The 19006-nt window shown below is 36.7% G+C and overlaps 1 protein-coding gene across 26 annotated transcripts in view; it reads right to left on the reverse strand.

Moving 5' to 3' along the window:
- The window catches only part of SLMAP (sarcolemma associated protein), an 84484-nt gene that overhangs the window by 10279 nt on the left and 55199 nt on the right, over positions 1–19006 (reverse strand). For 11 of the 26 annotated variants that reach the window (XM_032120365.1, XM_032120357.1, XM_032120358.1 and 8 more), the window contains 9 exons: positions 17577–17633; positions 14099–14182; positions 13782–13841; positions 8487–8609; positions 7881–7955; positions 3708–4028; positions 2776–2893; positions 2291–2462; positions 742–876 (listed from right to left, as the gene is read on the reverse strand). In XM_032120365.1, the coding sequence (XP_031976256.1) occupies positions 742–876; positions 2291–2462; positions 2776–2893; positions 3708–4028; positions 7881–7955; positions 8487–8609; positions 13782–13841; positions 14099–14182; positions 17577–17633 (1145 nt within the window). Of the gene's footprint in view, positions 1–741; positions 877–2290; positions 2463–2775; positions 2894–3707; positions 4029–7880; positions 7956–8486; positions 8610–13781; positions 13842–14098; positions 14183–14303; positions 14403–16080; positions 16235–17576; positions 17634–19006 lie in introns of those variants that run through there. The other 15 variants (XM_032120371.1, XM_032120367.1, XM_032120366.1 and 12 more) reach the window with 8 other exon arrangements.

Consider the following 19006-nt stretch of genomic DNA (forward strand, 5'->3'; position numbering starts at 1 on the left):
GAGCTGTTCACCCTGCACTGAGCACAGAGGCAGTACAGGAAGATAAAAACAGCCCTCCCAGGGTAGTAAGGGACCTAAAATAAGGCTGCGGCCACCTTATAATGCGTCTGCCACGCCCTTAACGTTTGGAACATTTCAGAATCTCAGTAAAATAAAAAGCTGTCTCCAGCTGGGAACTCAGTTCTAATGATACAACTTCTCAAATAAATTGCAACAGAAAACAGTATTTTCATTAGTGAATAGAAAGGACAGCTCAACTTTACTGTTTAAAGAATGAGCCCATGAGAGATAACCACGGTTAAGAAGCATAAGCAAGAGTAAGGAAGGAGCATCCATTGTAATAAATACTAATAAAATAAGAGCAGCTTGAAAAAGTTTGCTCAATTCATTTGGATACAGGTTTCTCAGCTTTTACCCCTGTATCACTCTTCGAAATCAGAAAATTTTACTTAGTTCTGATTCACTAGTATTTAAGCCACATGTTTTCAAGAGAGCAGATATCTAAGGACATACTTAAAACTGTCAAGCACCTGTAAGTTTAACTTTCATGCATAATTGTAACAGTGTAATGATCTGCAAATCTGCACAGGTAGGACCAGAATGGAATTTTGCATAATATGGTATACAGCTAGCTTTTTTTTTAAAGTCCATCCTTTTCTCTTTGACTCTTCCATATTACTTCAATCAACAGGATTGCCAGTGTCATAACCTGACTTCCCCACACATTTGGTACAGACTTACGTTGTTTCCTTTTTCTTGTAGCAGCTTCAGGTTTTCTTTACATTGTTTGAGCTCTTCCGTGAGTGACTGGTTTTGTTGTTCAGCCACCTCAAACTTTGCCTTCAGCTCTGAGAGCACAGTCTGTGTTCTTTCATACTAAAGACAAAGAGAGAACAATCTGTGGACCCCTGGACACCCAACACATGCTGACAGCTTAGCACACAGCTTCCTTTTCTGTCATCTGCCTAGACTAACTCGCCTTGCATCAGTGCACTCTCCACAAAAGCAGGGTAGAATTTAGATTTCCTTTTCTTCTAAATTAAAATTTTTTGCCCAGCTTGGCAGGGCTAGGATTACTAAACCCAAGGAAATACAAAGTAAATGCTAAGCCTTAATTAATCTCTCATACCAGTTATTTATTATCATATTGGAACAGACTGTAAAAACTACAAATAAAAAACAAGAAAGTGGGGAACAAGGAGTCCTTCACATCTGAATAGTGGTCTTACATCTAGGCTGCAGCTTAAATACCTACACCCCTCTAATAGGTGCAAAAATAAACACTCTGTATGAAGTAAATCAAACCCTCTTCCCACACAGCAAATTCAAACCTAACAGCAAGGCAGGCATTAGAAAAATATTATGCCTTGTTACTGTCATGCCATAACCCTCAGTGTGGGTCAAGAATAAACAGTACTGGGTGAATGTGACATGTTCCTACAAAATGGGTAGCTTTTCTTTTTTCAAATCCACATCCCATTTTTTCCTATTCCAGCAGTCCTCCTGACTGGGCTTAGTAAGGACAGAACCAATGACTTTCAGTACTGGCACTCACCCCGAATTTAGAAGATGCGGCATCTTTACAAATACTTATCTGATTACAAAACAGAGATTAAGATAACTGGGATTTTCAAATTCTGAGAATTGTAAGGAATGTAACATGGATGAATTAATCATAAATTAAACAAAAGGACGGCAAAAGAAACTAAGAGCAGTGGCTGGGGATACACTCAAACTGCTCACAAAGAGGGAAGGAGTAAGTGTTGGAGACTATGGCCTTCCTACAGACATAATCTTTAGAGGCCAGGCAGATTAAATACATGCTCAGAATGCTGGCTCTTCCTTAGGCACTTACAAATCCACTAAGATAAAAGGAGATCTTTGTAAAGAATGTGTAGTCCCATCGTCAAATAAAAGAGTTCAAATCTAACCAGGAAGATCAGACTGTAAAAAAGAATTAACTTTGACTCATAACAGCTAAAGAAACTCTGGATCCTGACGGTCATGAAGACTCTGAGTAACGATTTACCTGTCTGAACAGCTTAAAAGTAAATTCATTACAGCAATGCATGAAAGGAAGGTTTAGGAAGTTCCCAAAGAACACATGTTTTTACCTGAAGTCTTGCTTTTTAGATTTGACTCCCAGTTTATATTTTCTTAGCTACCATTTAAACTGCTTGCAATAAACATAAGAAATAAATTCATTACCAGAAAACTTTCCCTTTTCATTTAGCTTAAAGTTCAGCCATTGGGCATTACATTCTTGCAAAATGGAAATGTTTCGTGTTACCTCTTTCTGAAAATCTTTTGCTTGACTCTCAGCTTCACTGAGTTGAGTTTTCAGACTGGCTGCATCCCGTTGATGTTTTTCTCTCAAAGATCCCATCTGATTTTCAAGTTCCTTTCGAGACATTTCAAGAACACTTATATCGCTGGTCAGTGCTAAACTCTGCTTCTGAGAGCTGAAAAACAAATCCAATTGATTCCTTATGCATTTTAAATTTACATAAACAGGCACTTTTCATCCTTGAAAGCTTAACACACTGGTTTTAACATGTAAATGTCAGCTTAGAGCAATCATAGAAGTACAGACCATTATCGTTTCCCTGTACAAAGTGCTGACACAAAAGGCTGGCCATGGTCTTGCTTTTAAATATATGTCCCCAGCTTGCTGTGTATAACTAACATTTAGTACCTCTTTTGGGAGAAAAAACCAACAACAACAAAACTCTTCAGCTGCTGAGGTACCTCCCAGACAAACCATTGTGTCCTTACCTAGAAAGCTCCTTCTCTTGTCGCTGAAGTTCAGATGTAAGAGAAGTATTTTCCTTTCTCAGTTTAACACATTCAGCTTCCAGAGCAATCCACTCTGCCTTCAACTTCTCAAGTTCATCTGCAATGAATAAATTTAATTCAATTAAGTAAAATTATTTCATGACTGCTTCAAGTAACACCAACTAATAAATGCAGGAAAAGCTGCTATTGGTTGTAAATCTCAAATATACTTATCATATCACATGAATTCTCTCATGAGCACCTGTAAAACATTACAGTATCTTCTACTATTATGAGGTTTATGACCCATTACCAGGGAAGTTACTTTCTTCATTAAAGCTTTTTCTAAGGTACAAAGAAATAGAAAACAGTCTTTTTATGGGTCAACTCTAGTATTTTAGAAACAGTGGTAGAAATGCATATTTGAAGAAAATTATTTCCAAGGCTTGAAAATAGCAAGAGAATCACTAGAAACCATGCCTCTGTTACAAGGAAAAGAATGTTTAAAGCAATAAGCTTTGGTGAAGCTTTGGTAGAATTAAAAAGTCAGGAGCTCCCCCTTTATGGGCTTAAACTATAGAGAAGTTACACAAGTCCTCTTAGAAAGTTTTGACAGTATGAACCCCTCAAAATGCAAAAGTTTTCTATCTTTTCTAGGTGGAATTATACTCGGTCTACTTCTGGTATCAAAGAGTACCTAAGTTAATTTAGGCATAACTGACAATAACTGTTCAATGAAACATGCAAAACATCTTTGCTAACACTACGAGCCTTGGTGCACACACAAATACATACGTGTGTGTGTGTATACAGACACACACAGAGTAAATGACTACAGGCAACAGACAAATGGTGATTCAAATAACTGGCATTCACCACACTGAGCAGGATGCTCTGTTAGCAATGCTCTGTGGCATCTTTCAAACAAGTACCTTTCAGGCGAGAGGCCTCTTCCTTCTGCTGCTCCTCACATTGCTGGCATTTGAGCTTAAAACTGGCTTGCAGATTGACAATTTCTTTTTCGTAATCTGAGGCATCTTTCCTCCACCGTTCAAGCTCTGCTCGCACTGTCTGCAGCTCGGTTTGCAGTGTAGAGATATCTGTGTCTCGTTCTGATGCTGCCTTTTCTGCTACTTTTTGAAGTGACAGAATCTCATTTTGAGCACTCACTAGTTCATTTCGAGTGGTTGAAATTTCATTCTCCTTTTCCTTGCGAAGATTCTCAATTTCTTCTTGTAACCTTCGCAACTGAGCTGGAAAGCAGACATTCGTGTTCATATTTTTTCAAACTGTACTTAAAAAGCCTAAAAACCCTACCTCCCTTTCTCAACATACTGATATTTAACAGGACTAAAGAAGCCTAAAGCAACTGAAAAAATACATTAATCTTGTCAAATGCTGTACCCTTAAAGACACAAGTATGTGGACCATGTAATACAGAGAGTCAAAAGAAACAAAAATTATGTCTGGACAAAGCTTTCTTAGCCAAGGCTGTGCTGTGTATGTGATACCAAAGCAACTTTCCAAAATCTGAAACCAAGATTTAGATTCAACATCACTGTAAGCAAAACAAGTATTAGAGGACAAGGACATTGGGGCTTTCAGGGACAAGAGGAAAAGCAGGAAAGCTTCTGTCACAAGCCAAACATTTGCAAAGCTACACTGGAAATGTTTGCCTGTTCAGCAGTTAACTTGTGATGTCTATAAATATTTGAGGCACAGAGTAATTTCTACTCCATTCTCAACATGCAGTAGAGGAAATAAACATTATTTCTGTGCAAAAAGCATCTTTCAAAGCACAAGATGAATTTTAAATTGAAAGGGACAGCTGCACCAAGTATACTGAGCTAGAAGAAGGTCCTTTAGCATTTACAGCTTACTGTAAATGTGCAGCAGTCACATACACGAGGCTACTTGACATTTCTGCATGAAGCAAACCCTATAAATTATTCCCATCTAAAACCCTTTCATTACTAAAGACATCTCTGAGCACAATTTTTCATAAACACATATTCAAATAGAATCCATTGTGAACGGTTGGAAAAAAAAGTACAGTACAGAGGAAAGGGAAGTATGAAAGAACAACAGAACTACAGTTGTAACCCTGATTGATGGGAGCAAAGTGTTTAATTTGCTGTGAGTTTCACTTTTAAAAAAAATGTATTTCACATGATTCCAACATGCAGAAAAGCAATTGTTAAATTACTGAAGAATTACTCTGAGAAGAAAAGGTAAAATTCTTAAGAGCACTTGAAAGCCTAATGTAAGATACTGTAGGGGGTCAGAATTACAGATTTCAAGTTGTATGTTTCAGAACCAAAGGGCAAAACAAGGACAGTGAAAAGCTTGGGGAGGATAACCAAGGCTGAGTAACCTTCCTAGATTACTTGTATTATTTCTGTCCTCTCAGTCCATTATAGAGCATGACAGGAAGAACGTGAGTCTTGCTGTAAACTGATAGAACATCAGAGGTACTCAATAGAGACTTGCACCTCCATGACAATTATACTTGATGTTTTTCAGTAGCTACCTATATAGCCATACAGAAAGAATTCATATACTGGTACAACCTAGAAACTTTGTTGATGTGCAATGAAGAAGTAAAATTCATCTTTTTTGTGTCCTCCTCTAAACAGGCTCCAGCAAGACATTTATCTCATTGAAGACACTAAAGAACCTATGAATTACCCAATTCCCCACTCTGAAGGAAAAAGACATAATGGGAAGAAATATGGTAGTTATTATATATTGTAATACCTAAGAGCTACTATATACAATAGTAAATTAATTTCATGGCAATTCTGTAAAGGATGAAATAGTCTATCTGTTCCACAACAAAGACATCTGCAGCATGATGGATTTTTAAATATATATGAGCAAAATGAGGCTTACTACCACCTCGTTTGTTTGAAAATAATTTCTACAGGCTTATACTAACAGAACAGCAAACGAAGCAGTGAACGAGAACAACCTGACAGTAAGACAACACATGATGCATCAACAATTTCCTTTCCATGTATCCTTACATTAGAAGCCTTGAACCTACCAAAATAATATGCACTAAAACACAAGGAACTACAAGTTGCTAATACAGCAGGTGCCTGAGCAAAGGAATGCAAACCACATCTTCCCAATAGTATTTTCTTCATCAAGCCAAGCTAAACTCCTGCTTCTTGGTGCTGGCAGCATTTCAAAGAAATGTGGGTTTTTTTATTCTGTGCATGTTGGTGAACAGCTTTCCCTTTAGACGTTCAGGCGTGAAAACAAGCTCTTGGACAGTCTTGGAATGAAAATCCAAGGACACACACGAGTTGTAAGTTTGGTGGGGTTGTAGAAATAACTTACACAGGAAAATTACTACTAACAATATGGGAACCGTTTCTGAAGCACTGGATATAATTTGAGAGGACAATTAGAAAGAAAACTTCCATTACATCTCTTGTTTATGTAAGTCATTACCTCATCTAAACTGAATGCTTCACTTCTTTCTTTTTTTTTTTTTTAATAAGGAGCAACAAGTTACTTGAATTTCCTTGCTCTACCTATGTGTTCATCTAATGAATCTGACATGTAGAGAACACGACCTCAGTTGTTTCTCTGGCACTTTCTCTTCTCTATCACAAACAAAGCCAGCAACACTGGCTGGCCTAAAACATTGATTCCACAAAAATACTTCTAGAAATACATGAAGCTGCCAGTTGGTTGGGTTTTTTTCTGCCCTGCAGTTCACAGGGGCTGCCAAGGGAGAATCCTGACACCTTTCCTCCAAATTGTGAGATCTGTCACACCCTAGAAGTTTGGGAAGCAGCAAAACACACAATGAACATCAGAACATTTTGAACTACAACAGAGAGAGGAGGGAACATTAGCAAGACCTCTCTTGAGAAGGATCCAGAAAACAAAAAAGTACTGAATTGAGAAGAGGAATCTTGCAATTAAGTTTGGCTCTGTCAAGTTCCTACTTTCATTCTCTCTTTTTAGAAGGAAAAAAATTTTTTTTTTTTGCACAGAAATAATTATCAAATATTTTCTAATCATTGTTATGGCATTTACTAATTGAAGAATTTTCATTATTAGCAAGATAACACTCAAAATTGAATTGCTCCTGTCATTCTGAAGATGAGCATTCTATAAGCTTCTCTTCCTTACAAGAGCAATGGCAGAAAATGTAAAGATTCTTTTCTGACAGTCACATAAAACAGCTATTACCTAAGTTTTTCAGTGTAACTAGTATATGACACAGTACACAACAAACTACTGCCCAGAAAACAATTTTCTAGGGCTATTTTGACTTCCTCAGAAAGTCAGGGCTGTCAGTCCACCTGCCTGTCTGCTCATCTGCTTCCAGACATGTTTAGGCCCAAAGCAAATGATATGCTGACAAAGATCCCAAGGGATGAAGCTCCTTAGTTTTGTAACAATCAGTGGCTGAGTAGCTCTTCAAACTAATGCTTGCTCTAGGGAAATCACAACATAATATAACCTTTTTTGGCTTTAAGTCTGGACAGACTGACAGACTCGACCAACAGGCTCACTCACATGCATGGATGACAAGTTAATGTGATACAGAATATGTGACTGACTCAGAAGTTATGTAAATCATGGGATTACATCCTGCTGTAATCATTTTGGGCTGAAAAGAGCATGATTGGTTATATCAATTTTCAAAAAAGGATGGACAGGGTCTCTGTTGCAACAACTTTACTGCATGCTCTGATGCTGGATGTGGATCTGAATGAAAAATTTCATTAAGAGGATCCTACAATAAAGAGACTGAGTATCACAAAACCACCTAAGCTTCTGAGTGCTCTGAAGGCAGTCCCAATAAGAATCCCTGGATCATTCCAAATTGAGAAAGAAGATTAAAAAGAGATGAAGAAGAGGTATCTATTACAGATTACATCTTTTGCATTTTTTAAATGACTATTAGAACCATAGGAATTGACAGGAAACATTCCACAATAAAATTCAAAGATATGATGAAAGAAATCAGATTTAAAATATACACTCAAACATTTTCCTTTATTAGGGATTATGATGCCACAGAAACACTCAAAACTATATTGTTTCCCTAAAGAGTGTGTGTGGGGGGGGGAAATTCCTACCTTGCAGAGCATTAATTTGCTTGTTGGATTCTTCAACTTGCACTCGATATGCCTTTCTCTCTTCTTCCAAGAGTGCTATAAATAAAAGTGAAAATGTGCCCAAGAGTTTTTGTTAGTAACATGTATTTCAGCTGTATAATTAATTTTACTCACAACCTCCCCTTAAATGAACAGATTAAACAAACATATTATTTCAGGAAGTTATCAACGGTAGTAACTGTGTAAGTAGTTTAATAAAAGTTAATACTAAGACATCATTCCATTATTGTGGTAGTATTACAATTAATTTGAAATTAATATCATCTGTTGCCTGACCCAAAAACTCCATGTGTGCTAAATGAAAACTGGTGTGGGAGAAAAAAAACCAAATCTGTAAATATGAAATTAAACTGGACTATACTATTTCCTGTCAAAAACAATAGAGCTACATAGCCGATAGGATGATCTAACAAAGAGCTACCACTGAAGACATTCAATTACATCCATTATCTGACTAAGGATGAAATATACAGTGTTCAAGGATGTACTCAGTACTATGAAAACATGTTGGTTTATCTTGAACTACCTGATAAATACCCTACAGAACCAAGTTGATCTGGGTCTCACCTTGAAGTTCAAAGCATTTTTGTTTACTTGTCCTAGCTAGCTCTTGGGCTTCAATCAGCTCCTTGTGCAGTTGCTGAATTTCTTGCTTAGCCTCAGTCTCTGATTGTGCACCCTGCAATTCATCTGGTAAAAGAACATTTTCTTTAAATCATAAATTTGTACAACAGTTTAATTTGCACTGCCATGTGATGATTGGCAACTTTTTACTCAAATCTTCCAAAGTTAGTTAAATTAAACTCAAAATTGGATTAGGCAAATATTAGCAAAAATATTAATATATTTTTAGAAGTAGTAAAACATATGCAAACCTCAAAACATTCATTGTACGTAACATGCAGTATGAAAAAAAATAACAAGGAAGAATTAGAGAGTTTTTAAAAACACTATACAGCCTGGCAAGGACTTCTGGATTGACAAAAACACGGAACAACAAGCCTAAGACAATCCTTGACTGTGTTTACCACTTGTCTCTTTTTAAAGGAAGCTGCTCTAAGCCTGTCTCAGTGCACAGGCTCAGGCAAGAGCTGCTGTTCTGTGTTTCACTGCTGCCACCCACCCACCACACTGCCAGGCTCAGCCCCTCCCTCTCCCTCGGGGGACCAAAAAGGAAAGGAAAAATTTAGGGAAGTTTTCTAAAACAAAACTAAGACAAAGAAGAAAATTCAAGCCTCCTTATTTCATCCAGTGGCCTTAGTGAATACCAAGATAAATATTGCACTTAATTTTTTTTTATTATATCTTAAAATATTAGGTATATCTTTAGTATGATCATAAGTCTATGCACGTTATTTAAATACTAAATAAAACCATTTTCCCTTCCCCATAAGTTTTGTATTAGCTAAAATGCATATTAAATGCCTGTTGTGCTTACAAGAGATGACTCGCAGTCACAGACAAATTAAATACTTTTACAGCTGAAGTTTTGGAGGAATTTAAAAGAGGAAAACTAAGTATTTGTTACTAAGAGCAGTGTCCTCTAATGGGCATACACTGGAAATTAGATGCAGGAACACTCCAGCCTCCAGGCTTCTGCAAAGCCAGGAACAGCATGCAGCAAACTCTCATTTACTAGATTTTCCTTAAGCAGTGTCCGTGCATAAACTGATCTTTCAATAGGCACAAACAGAACTAATAAACTCTAGAGGTACAGGGCTAAAACTTGATATAAAGCTCCTTTGGTGAGAAAGGTGATGCCTTAAGAGGCCTTTTAGACACAGAGACTGGGCAGGAGTAAAAGAATAAAATAGGTATTTATTTGAAAGGCTTTCAAAGGTACCCCCTGGGAGCCAGAAGCTATTGCCAAAAATGGATGCCAAGATGGACGACAGGTCACAGGTTCTTCACACTTTTAAAGGTTTGGTTCATTTGCATATCATGGTTAATTCTCCAATTAAAGCTTCAGTTCAATGATGTCATTTCCCCTCTGCTTGCCCCCCCTTAGAAGCTCTTTGGATTATACTTTTTGGGTCTAGGACAGGCTGGGTGACCTTGGAGTGCAGGCCAGAAGAGGCTTTTGTTATGTCTACCCAGCCTGAGAGAGCAGAAACCAACAAGACACAAGAAACTTCAGAGTTACACTCTAAGCAGTACAGGATTTGAAAAACACAAAGGTCAAGGTATAAAACATCAAAGGTAAAGGAAGGAAATTGGTGAAAGAATTCCAGCTGTGTATCATTGGAGAAGGGGGATAGAAAAGGGACATGTTACACAGTTACCTGCTCAATAAATGTCTGCAACTACAGACCATATGGATTTAAGATAAAGGCTTAGAAAAAGTATTGCTTTGGTTGCCTGGACCTCTCACTAATAAAGAAAAAATAAAAAGCCATAATTTAATTCATCGTTATACTTTTGACATTCATATTTAGCTGTATGTGTTACCAATAAAGTAGATTTTTTTTTCTTGTTCTCTTAATTAAGAAAATTGTTAAGCAAATCGTGCTAAAGCATTCATACTGCATCTCTCTAAGGGGCTGTTTTTCCTGCTCTCGCAGTAATGAACTGGTGGGTTTGAGCAGAGCTGGGGACACACATGTGCTTTTAGACCTTTTCAGAACAAAATTATGAGAGCAGAAAGAACAGAGAGGACTACATATTTCATCCAAATACTTTGTTTTATAGTTTATTAGTTCTAAATCCAAGTTTCTTTTTACTGAACATGTTTTGTTCTTAGCTTCTCATGGATAAAGATTTAGGGCAATTAGACTTTCAGCCCTCCTTAATGAGACTTTTCAGAAGAAATGGAGGAGGAAGTTGACAGATTATGCTCAAATCACACCTGATAAAGAAGCAGTGTCCCAAATCCAACAACAGACACCCTAAATGAACTTTCTGGTGGCAGTGTTTTCCAGTCAATGAAAGCACAAATCATAAAAGACAGTACTGCTTCAAAAGAGATGAGAGGCTCAATTTAAGGGACAACATAATCTGTTTAGCAAAGGCACCATCAGGGTAAACTCTTTCCTACCTCAACACAAAAAAGGAATTTCCATCTGCCTGACACACTTCTAAATCAAAAGCCAAGAAACATAAGCACAAGAGAATATTGGCTTTTTAGTCTTACCCAAACTGAAAATTTAATGTCTTTTAGCTCAAAGCAGATACAATTTTTGTGCTAATTCCAGTTTTAAAAAGTACTTCTTCAATGAGTAGGACTGCCCTATTTATAAATAATAAAACTATTAAATATCATCACACTTAGAATCAGTTCCCTTAAGAAGCCAATTCACATCACGACTAACTGTTCTCGGAGAAGGCTAAGGAGTTACCATTAATTACAACAAGGTGCCAGAAAAAATTAAATAAAAAAGAAAAGGTCAAATACAGCAATTTGAAAACCCTCATTCTTTTTTTTCTACCTCATGGAAAATTTTAATCTGTGATCAGTTTGTTTGCCACATTGTAAGAAATGTTCTCAATTAATACCAGTATTTCCCACAAAAGTACAGTGAGGCTTCCCTTAACATTGACTCTAATGGTAATTTTAAAATTGCTTAAAAAGCTTTTTTTTAACAATTTTAATTTAAAACAATTTTTTTGATAACAGAAGCACACAGGCTGTGGTCTTAACTGATCCCTTATCTGTATATGCTTGGCCTGTGGAAGCAACTTTATGAGCAGCCTGGTATTTCTTCAAGCCTCGCTTCTGAAAGCTCACTTTCAGAATTTTGCAGGATTTCTCAGGTTATTCAGAAGACAATATTCAGGGTACTCTGGTGAAGTCAGACAAAACAATTAAAACTCTTGAGATTTTTTTTAGCTTTGTAAGATCCACATGGAGGAAACTGTATCATATATTTAAAATAAAGTATCTGGCTATTCTCACTTAAAACAAATGGTTCCTAAACTTTCTGATCCAACTGACCACTGTTGATTTTCAAAATTTCTTATGTAAATTACCACTATTCAGCAAACCCTCATCTGAAAACATTTCCTGCTAAGATTCTATGGATCAGTCTTGTAATTACTATGAAAACACAGGGACACTGGTAAGTAAGAACAAGATTACCAATCTTCCAATGACATTTATTGCTTCTTTCCATCTGTTTAACATTTACCTGTCCTTAACTTTGCAATAAGTAGTCACAAACAGCCTGTTTAAACAGAAGTGTCCAGGGAACTGTTATGAATGGTTAATAAAGTCATTTACCTTGTGGGGAAAAAAACAAAGCCAACTAATCTGTGACAGCCTCCCCCCTTCCCATCCTTGCCAGATTCTGACTTGTAGAAACTTGAATCAAATCCTGAACGCACTCAGAAATTTTGATGAAAAATGCTTGGAAGAAAACTACAGCAGTTAGAAGTCTCATAATTTTCTTGTTCCATTAATTTGTTCTGTAAATTCCGACAAGACCACTGCCTTTTCCAGCGGCTGTTTCCGCATTCCAAACAGCCACCAGATCAGAAATGTTCTCACTCTTCCTTAATTACATGACTGCATAACAAGTCCACTTGAAAACCTCTCTGAGGCAAATAAGATCCTTTTTAGGGCAAAGTCAGGCACATGAAATACCTTACTGAAAAAAACTCAAACAAAACTGTGGGGTTTATAAGCGCTTCATAAAAATTAAAAGGGCAAATGATTCATTGCACAGATATTTTTTAATGGTTTGTGAGAGCTAAATAGGAATGCCCATAAATAGCCTCAAGTGGAAAAGTTGCTGCCAACCTCAATTTTATAACCAAAAGAACGACTATTATAATCACTACAAACAACTTTATCGAGTTCTACCTTCTAGCATAGGAAGTCACTGAATATACTTGCTATTAGTTGCAGATATTAGAGCAAACCCGAAACAGAACATGCCCAGTATCTCAAACACTCCTTTCTAAACTATTTTGCTGAACTGATGTCCACTGGGAAATATCACACTCAATTTTATACATGTTGCCAAACAGCAAAAGTAATTTGTGCAATTTTTGGAAGCCCTTCTGTTGTAAAATTTGGGAGTGTAAACAATTGCAGAAAAAAGCTCTTTTACAGGTCTCCTACGTTCCGTTATGGTTTCCTGTCTTTCTGAATCACAAAGAACTGTGACTTTTTTTTTTATTTGTGATCCCAGTAGGAGCATAATTTTACAGATCTTATCGAGTGTCTAATTGTTAAAGAAGCATAAAATGATTTTCAGTAAGCTAAATGTAATAACTGATTAATATGCCACAAAAATTTTCAGCTAATGAATATGTAAATACCTGCTTGCTAATTAAGTTTTAAGTATATGTCTTCAATACAAAAAATTTTAAAAATTTACTTTTATAGCAATGAAGCTCAAAGCTAAGCCTCAGCAATCATTCTAACTACAGTTATAACACAAACTTCAAATCTTGATTGTGTTAAAAAGAAAATCTAAGATCTTGTTTTGATTAACCCATCAGATGCAAACTAACAGAAGCATTTCTGACAGTGATGGAAGCTATGCAAGTAAAATTTGACAATGCTTGAAAAATGTCAGTGATGGAAGAATCCCTCCTCTCCACAGCTATCAATTTTAAATGTGTGCTGACTCTACTTCTCAAGTCAAAGTTATAACATGTAAATTCCTAGAATAGCGTTGGTGAGTGCAGAGATTACCTCTATACACAGATTATTTCTATAGCAACACTCAAAAGTGTGCTTTTACATCACATCGCCCAAAGCAGTCATTACTGATATTTAAATTTAACTCTTTATACTACATGATTAAAATCTTTGAATTCCAGCATTCTACTTTAATGCACATTTGATAAAAACCAGGTAGGTAAAAAGATTACATATACGGATTATGCATCTAAAGTTGCAGAAGTGAATTTGTTTACCTTTTAGAAGAGCTACTTTAGCAATAGGTTCATTTAGATCTTGGTCATCCATTTGAGCATCTAAAAAAAAACCCCACACCTTTCAGAGAGCAGGCAGACTGCAGACAGTTCTCATATACACATTCTTTACATGGAGAGAAGCTTTTATGCTCTCAATTTACATGAGCTGAATTATGAAGCTGCAAAATAGACAATCCTGTTCTAAGCTTGCATCTGACTCTGCATAATACACTCCATTCTTTTCAGAAAATGCTCCTGATTACCTAGATTTAATTCAAACCAATTTGAGGTTACAGAAATCTCAGTTAAACTCTTACCTGTAGTGTCGTCACTGCTTTTTTCCTTGCTTGGGCTAAGGGTGTCGGACAAATCGTTCGATTCTTTGACTCGTGCTTGGTTCTCTGCAAAAGACAAGGAAAAGCAACTACAATCAATCAATGCTTTGTTCATAATTTCTCCTATACACCAAACTACTGCTAAATGTCAATAGAAAACGACTTGGTTCAAGAAACAGTTAAAAACCTGCTGTTTGCTTATTTCTTTGCAAGTCTGGGCTAAAATGGATTCTGCATCCCTGGAGTCATTAACCCAGCCTAGCCTCTAACAGGGGATGCAACTGCCTCGTGCACAGCTTGAACTTGGGCTAATGCTGTGTTCTTGCCAGCTGGAACTGTGGAAAAGCTGATTCAATCAGCAAACAAATAAGAAAAGAAGACTAGAACAATGCAGATACTGTAGCAAGTTAGAAAGAAACTGCTGTTAAGAATAAAACTGTGCCTCAGTATTTTGGACAAATAATAACAACAAGTCTTGTACATACTGTACTGTTCAAAGTAAGTGTGGTGTGAACCATTAAAGAATCACAGCAATCTAAATTAATACACTAATTCCTAGAAAGAATTTTCAGTTTAAATTGTATTAAGAGAAAGCAGTGTATGTTCTTTCCACCAAAAAAAAAAAACCTTCATGAAATATCTGTTCATATATAATACAGCTTAGTGAAGCCAGACAGTTTTGGGTTTTTTTGGATTGCTGGTTTTTTTTTGCTGTTGGGCTTTTTTTCCCAGTTCTAGATTTTTAGCGGAGATCACATATTTTCAAAAAATGAGGGGATTTAATTACACCAGTGCATCCTTTTCCCAAACAGAATCACCCCTGACTCAAAGTCTAAATATTATATGTGACTGAAATATACTTTTAAAAATTTGTCTTAAATAACAATTCTGGTTTAGTTCTGATGGGTCCATCAAAAAAGGACACACCATCTCTGTATGTGGGCTAACCCAGCAGGTCTGTCAGCAAGGAACTGTCACTAACATGCAGGTGAGGTTATGCAAAATGAAATCTTTCTTGGCTGCCTATTCGGAGCCTCGCTTTGACAGCACTGCTGCCCACCTGCAGGTTAACAGAGGTTTCCTCTGAGTCTCAAGTTCCAGGCAGAGATATTATATAAAAAAGGGGTCAATACAGCATTCCCAGTACACAGACTTCTACCATCCATGCAGAAAAGCAAAGAGAACACAAATAATTTCACCACATGTCGATAACATACATGCAACAATGAAGTACCAGGACACACGAAGAAAGAAGCACATCAATAAATAAATCGTGTTATACAATAGGGTTAGTGTATGAAAATAAGTGAAAACCAAAGGGGTAATGAGACATCTTTTCAAACAATGAGAGAATACACAGAACTAAATTTCTCCAAAACTAAGTAAGTGGAAACTGGTGACAACCTGTGCACCTACATAAGGAAACCCACATGACAGAACATGGACAGGTTAACAGAAAAAAAACCCCTGAAGTTTTCTTCATCTAACATGAAACGTTCTCTATAACTGTGTCAGATTAACATCTATTTATACATGAAACAGAAGGCAGCAGGTACAACAAAGCAGCTGATGAAGAGCCAGACTCTTCCCATCCTAACGCAACCGAAATAACTGGAGAAGAGGAAGGGAAAAAGCACCTGTACAGTTAAAGCACATTAGAGGTTCAGACCTGGCAGTTATTCCAAACAACTCCCATGATTTTAGCAGACTTCAAAGTTCATCATGATTGCTGTAGTTAAAAACTTAATCTTTGAGGGTGGTTCTTTGCTAAAACAAAAAGGGATCTTTCTTATTTTTAGGAATAAGGTTTTTAACTAATACCTAAAGATGTTACAAATCAAAACATTTTACATTATCATATAGAATCAAGCTCAAAGGACTGTCATTGAAACTGCAATAATTACTAAACCAAGTAATACATGCTTTTTTAAACTATTCAGAAAAGTATAACCTAAAAGCCTCACCCATGTCAGTTATATTAGTGGTCGATCCAGAAGCACTAAGCTGAGCAAGATCCATTTCCAACTAACTTTACCATATCTGGGCATCCATAGAAATACTGCTCTGTGCAAAATGGGAGGAACAGTGCGAGCTCCAACCACTGAATTAATTCTCTCTCCCACAGCTCCCCCTTATATACTTCCTTCCCAACCACCCTCGGTACACCAGCATCTTCCTCCCTCCTGTCCTCCTCCCTCTGAAACAAGGCACAAAAGATTAGGCACCAGAGGAAAGATGCACCAGTTCTACATGTGAAGCAGCAGAAGTCAAAAAGACAAATTATTAGAAACCTGCTTCCTATTCTGGAACCAGAGTCGTAAGCACAAACCCCCTTCCTGTACTGTATTATATCACAGCAGTTGTTCCTATTTCCCATAATAAAACGGAGCTGAATAAATATAGCCGAAGTGATAAAGTATATTAAAATGTGTTGACATCATACTTGATGAGTTAGAATATATTACCAAACACTAAAAATAGCTCAGGGCTTTGCAATGGAAGGGGCATGCAAGTATTACGTTACAGTTATTGTATGCATTCTTTTGCCAAATATGGCACCTTGTCTATAGCTTCCTCACATACAGAAAGGGGTTAAAGGTGCTACTCTGTGCATTAAAGGAAGAGAAGACAAAATAAGTATCTCTAAAACACTGGACCTTTTAACAAACTAACATTTATTCAACACAACAACACTTTGTGGAAGGACAGAGGGTAAAGAAATGAGGCAGTATGTCTAGACATCAATAAAAAGCTGCAAGAGAGGAGTGATCCTGCAAGTGCAAACAATTGTACATTATTAGATACACGGGAAATATTGACCTGCACACTTTGCAGCATTCCTGACCTTGGCATTATAGGGTTAGGATAACTGTTCCTTGACAAGGTAAGTCTTTTCTAATTGGCTCCTTTAATTTAACTTGCTTTACACATTAGAGAAAAGAGTTAGAGATGCACAGATACATTTTACTTGGAAAAGACACATTTAGGAAGTTAATACTTATTTTAGAGTTATGAGGGTGTAAGTTAGAAAATAGTCGAATTAAAATACACTTTTATTTAACACTTAAAATTACACCAAACATTACACCAAACATTATTTCCATGTAGCCCTATAACAAAACCAAAATCCTGTTTGGAATTCATGCAGGCATTAAAGCTTGAATTGAATTTATAAGAATTATTACATATATATATTTTTAATGAATATTCAGGTAAGAACTAAGTCAATATTGAGACTAGCATTTCATGCACTCCATCTCCAAAAATGGTTTCCATTAAATCTTTTTACCCTGCAATAGTATTTGGAGTAGAATTCAGCAAACAATTTCCCTCCCCTTTATTGAATTTCTCCTCAAATGCATATTCAATCAAAACTCAAACTGCTGGCTTAACACAGAACATGCACTGAGTGACAGAAAAAGCATGCTTCAAAAACAGTTAAATAATCCAGAAGTCTAACCTTTCAAAAGCTTTGTTTCTTCCACTTTGGTTAGATGTCCTTCATCTATGATCTTGTCTGCCAAACAAAATAAGTGTTACTTTCCGAGCTCAAATTTAACCAGCTTTTCCCTGCACGCATCTACATAGAGTACATTCCATGACCAAATTAAAAGCTGATAATATTACTTCCTACTCAGGCTTGAACAAAAACTTTATTCTGGTACAGAATAATGAAACAGAGCACACAAGCCTACTGGAACTTTGTGATACAGTGCATAATTATTTCTCCTTATTAACTTACATAATGCTGCAGGTCACTAATGAGAATTTAGAAAAATTAACTTTATGTACTTTAAAAAAAAAATCTAATAGGAAGCAACAAATAATTAATGTATTCCTCAAGTTTTGTGATCAAAAAAGGAATTTGAAGAGCTGGTTGCCTGAAACAGACATCCACCCAAAACAGCAGAAATGTAGAAATGCACCACAATAAAACAGCAGTAGAGAAGTCTCCTCCACATCACAATTGCTTTTAACAGTGCCTGTGAAAGGTACACAGAAATAGCCCTTCTTTGTTGAAATCTTTCAAAAGAGCTACACAAACCTTCAAAAAATCAGGAATGCATCACATTCAGGTTCATGAAAAATGGAGTTTTTATAAAAAGTCTACTTTAGGGAAGTCTACTCCATGTATGTGAGGTGCACAAAAACCCTAGAAGTGGAATTTGAGACTAGATAGCTAACTGCATCCTAACTGCTGCTAGGACATGAAGGTAAACAAGAACACCAAGGGAAGAACAGGATTGGATTAATCAAAGACACTAAAAAAACTACTGAATAATTCACTTCTTTTTTCAGATGAGATTTCATTATTTCAAACTCCTTAAGAAGTGATGCCAACACAGAATTATTGAGGGTCCCATCTTACAGATCAAGTCCTCGGTTTTTGTGCAGTAGATTTTGCAGGTTTTGTGCAGTAGATTTTGACCACGGTAAAAGCTGTTAGTCCTCAAATATCAGGCTTGAAGCTGCCTTTGCCTCCCCTCTGTGCTCTCCCTCTCAGATCCCTGATACTCAGGCAGGGAATGCAGTTTGCTGGTTACTCCATGTGCTGTTAGCAGGTAACTGAGACACAGAGAAGGCTGAATGAACAGCACAAACAGGAGAGTTCAGACTAAGGAAGCTGAATGACAGTAAATCCACTTCAAATTTTTAACTTAAAAAAAATAAATGAAATAACTTTAGTCAGAATTTCCAGCTTCAAGTATTTTTGAAGATTACTCTGACGGCACGTTGCTGTAACTATGACAATCTAAGGACAGATGCAGGACAAGATCTGGGAGGAGATATCCTTTACAACCATAGATGGCATACAAGCTTCCAGACAAAAAGCCCTGAAGTCGGGTTTTCATGACCAAAAGCTTGTCCCGTCCTCTACCCTCCCCCACA

The sequence above is a fragment of the Corvus moneduloides genome, chromosome 11 (genome assembly GCF_009650955.1).
Source record: "Corvus moneduloides isolate bCorMon1 chromosome 11, bCorMon1.pri, whole genome shotgun sequence".
In the NCBI taxonomy this organism is placed as follows: Eukaryota; Metazoa; Chordata; class Aves; order Passeriformes; family Corvidae; genus Corvus; species Corvus moneduloides.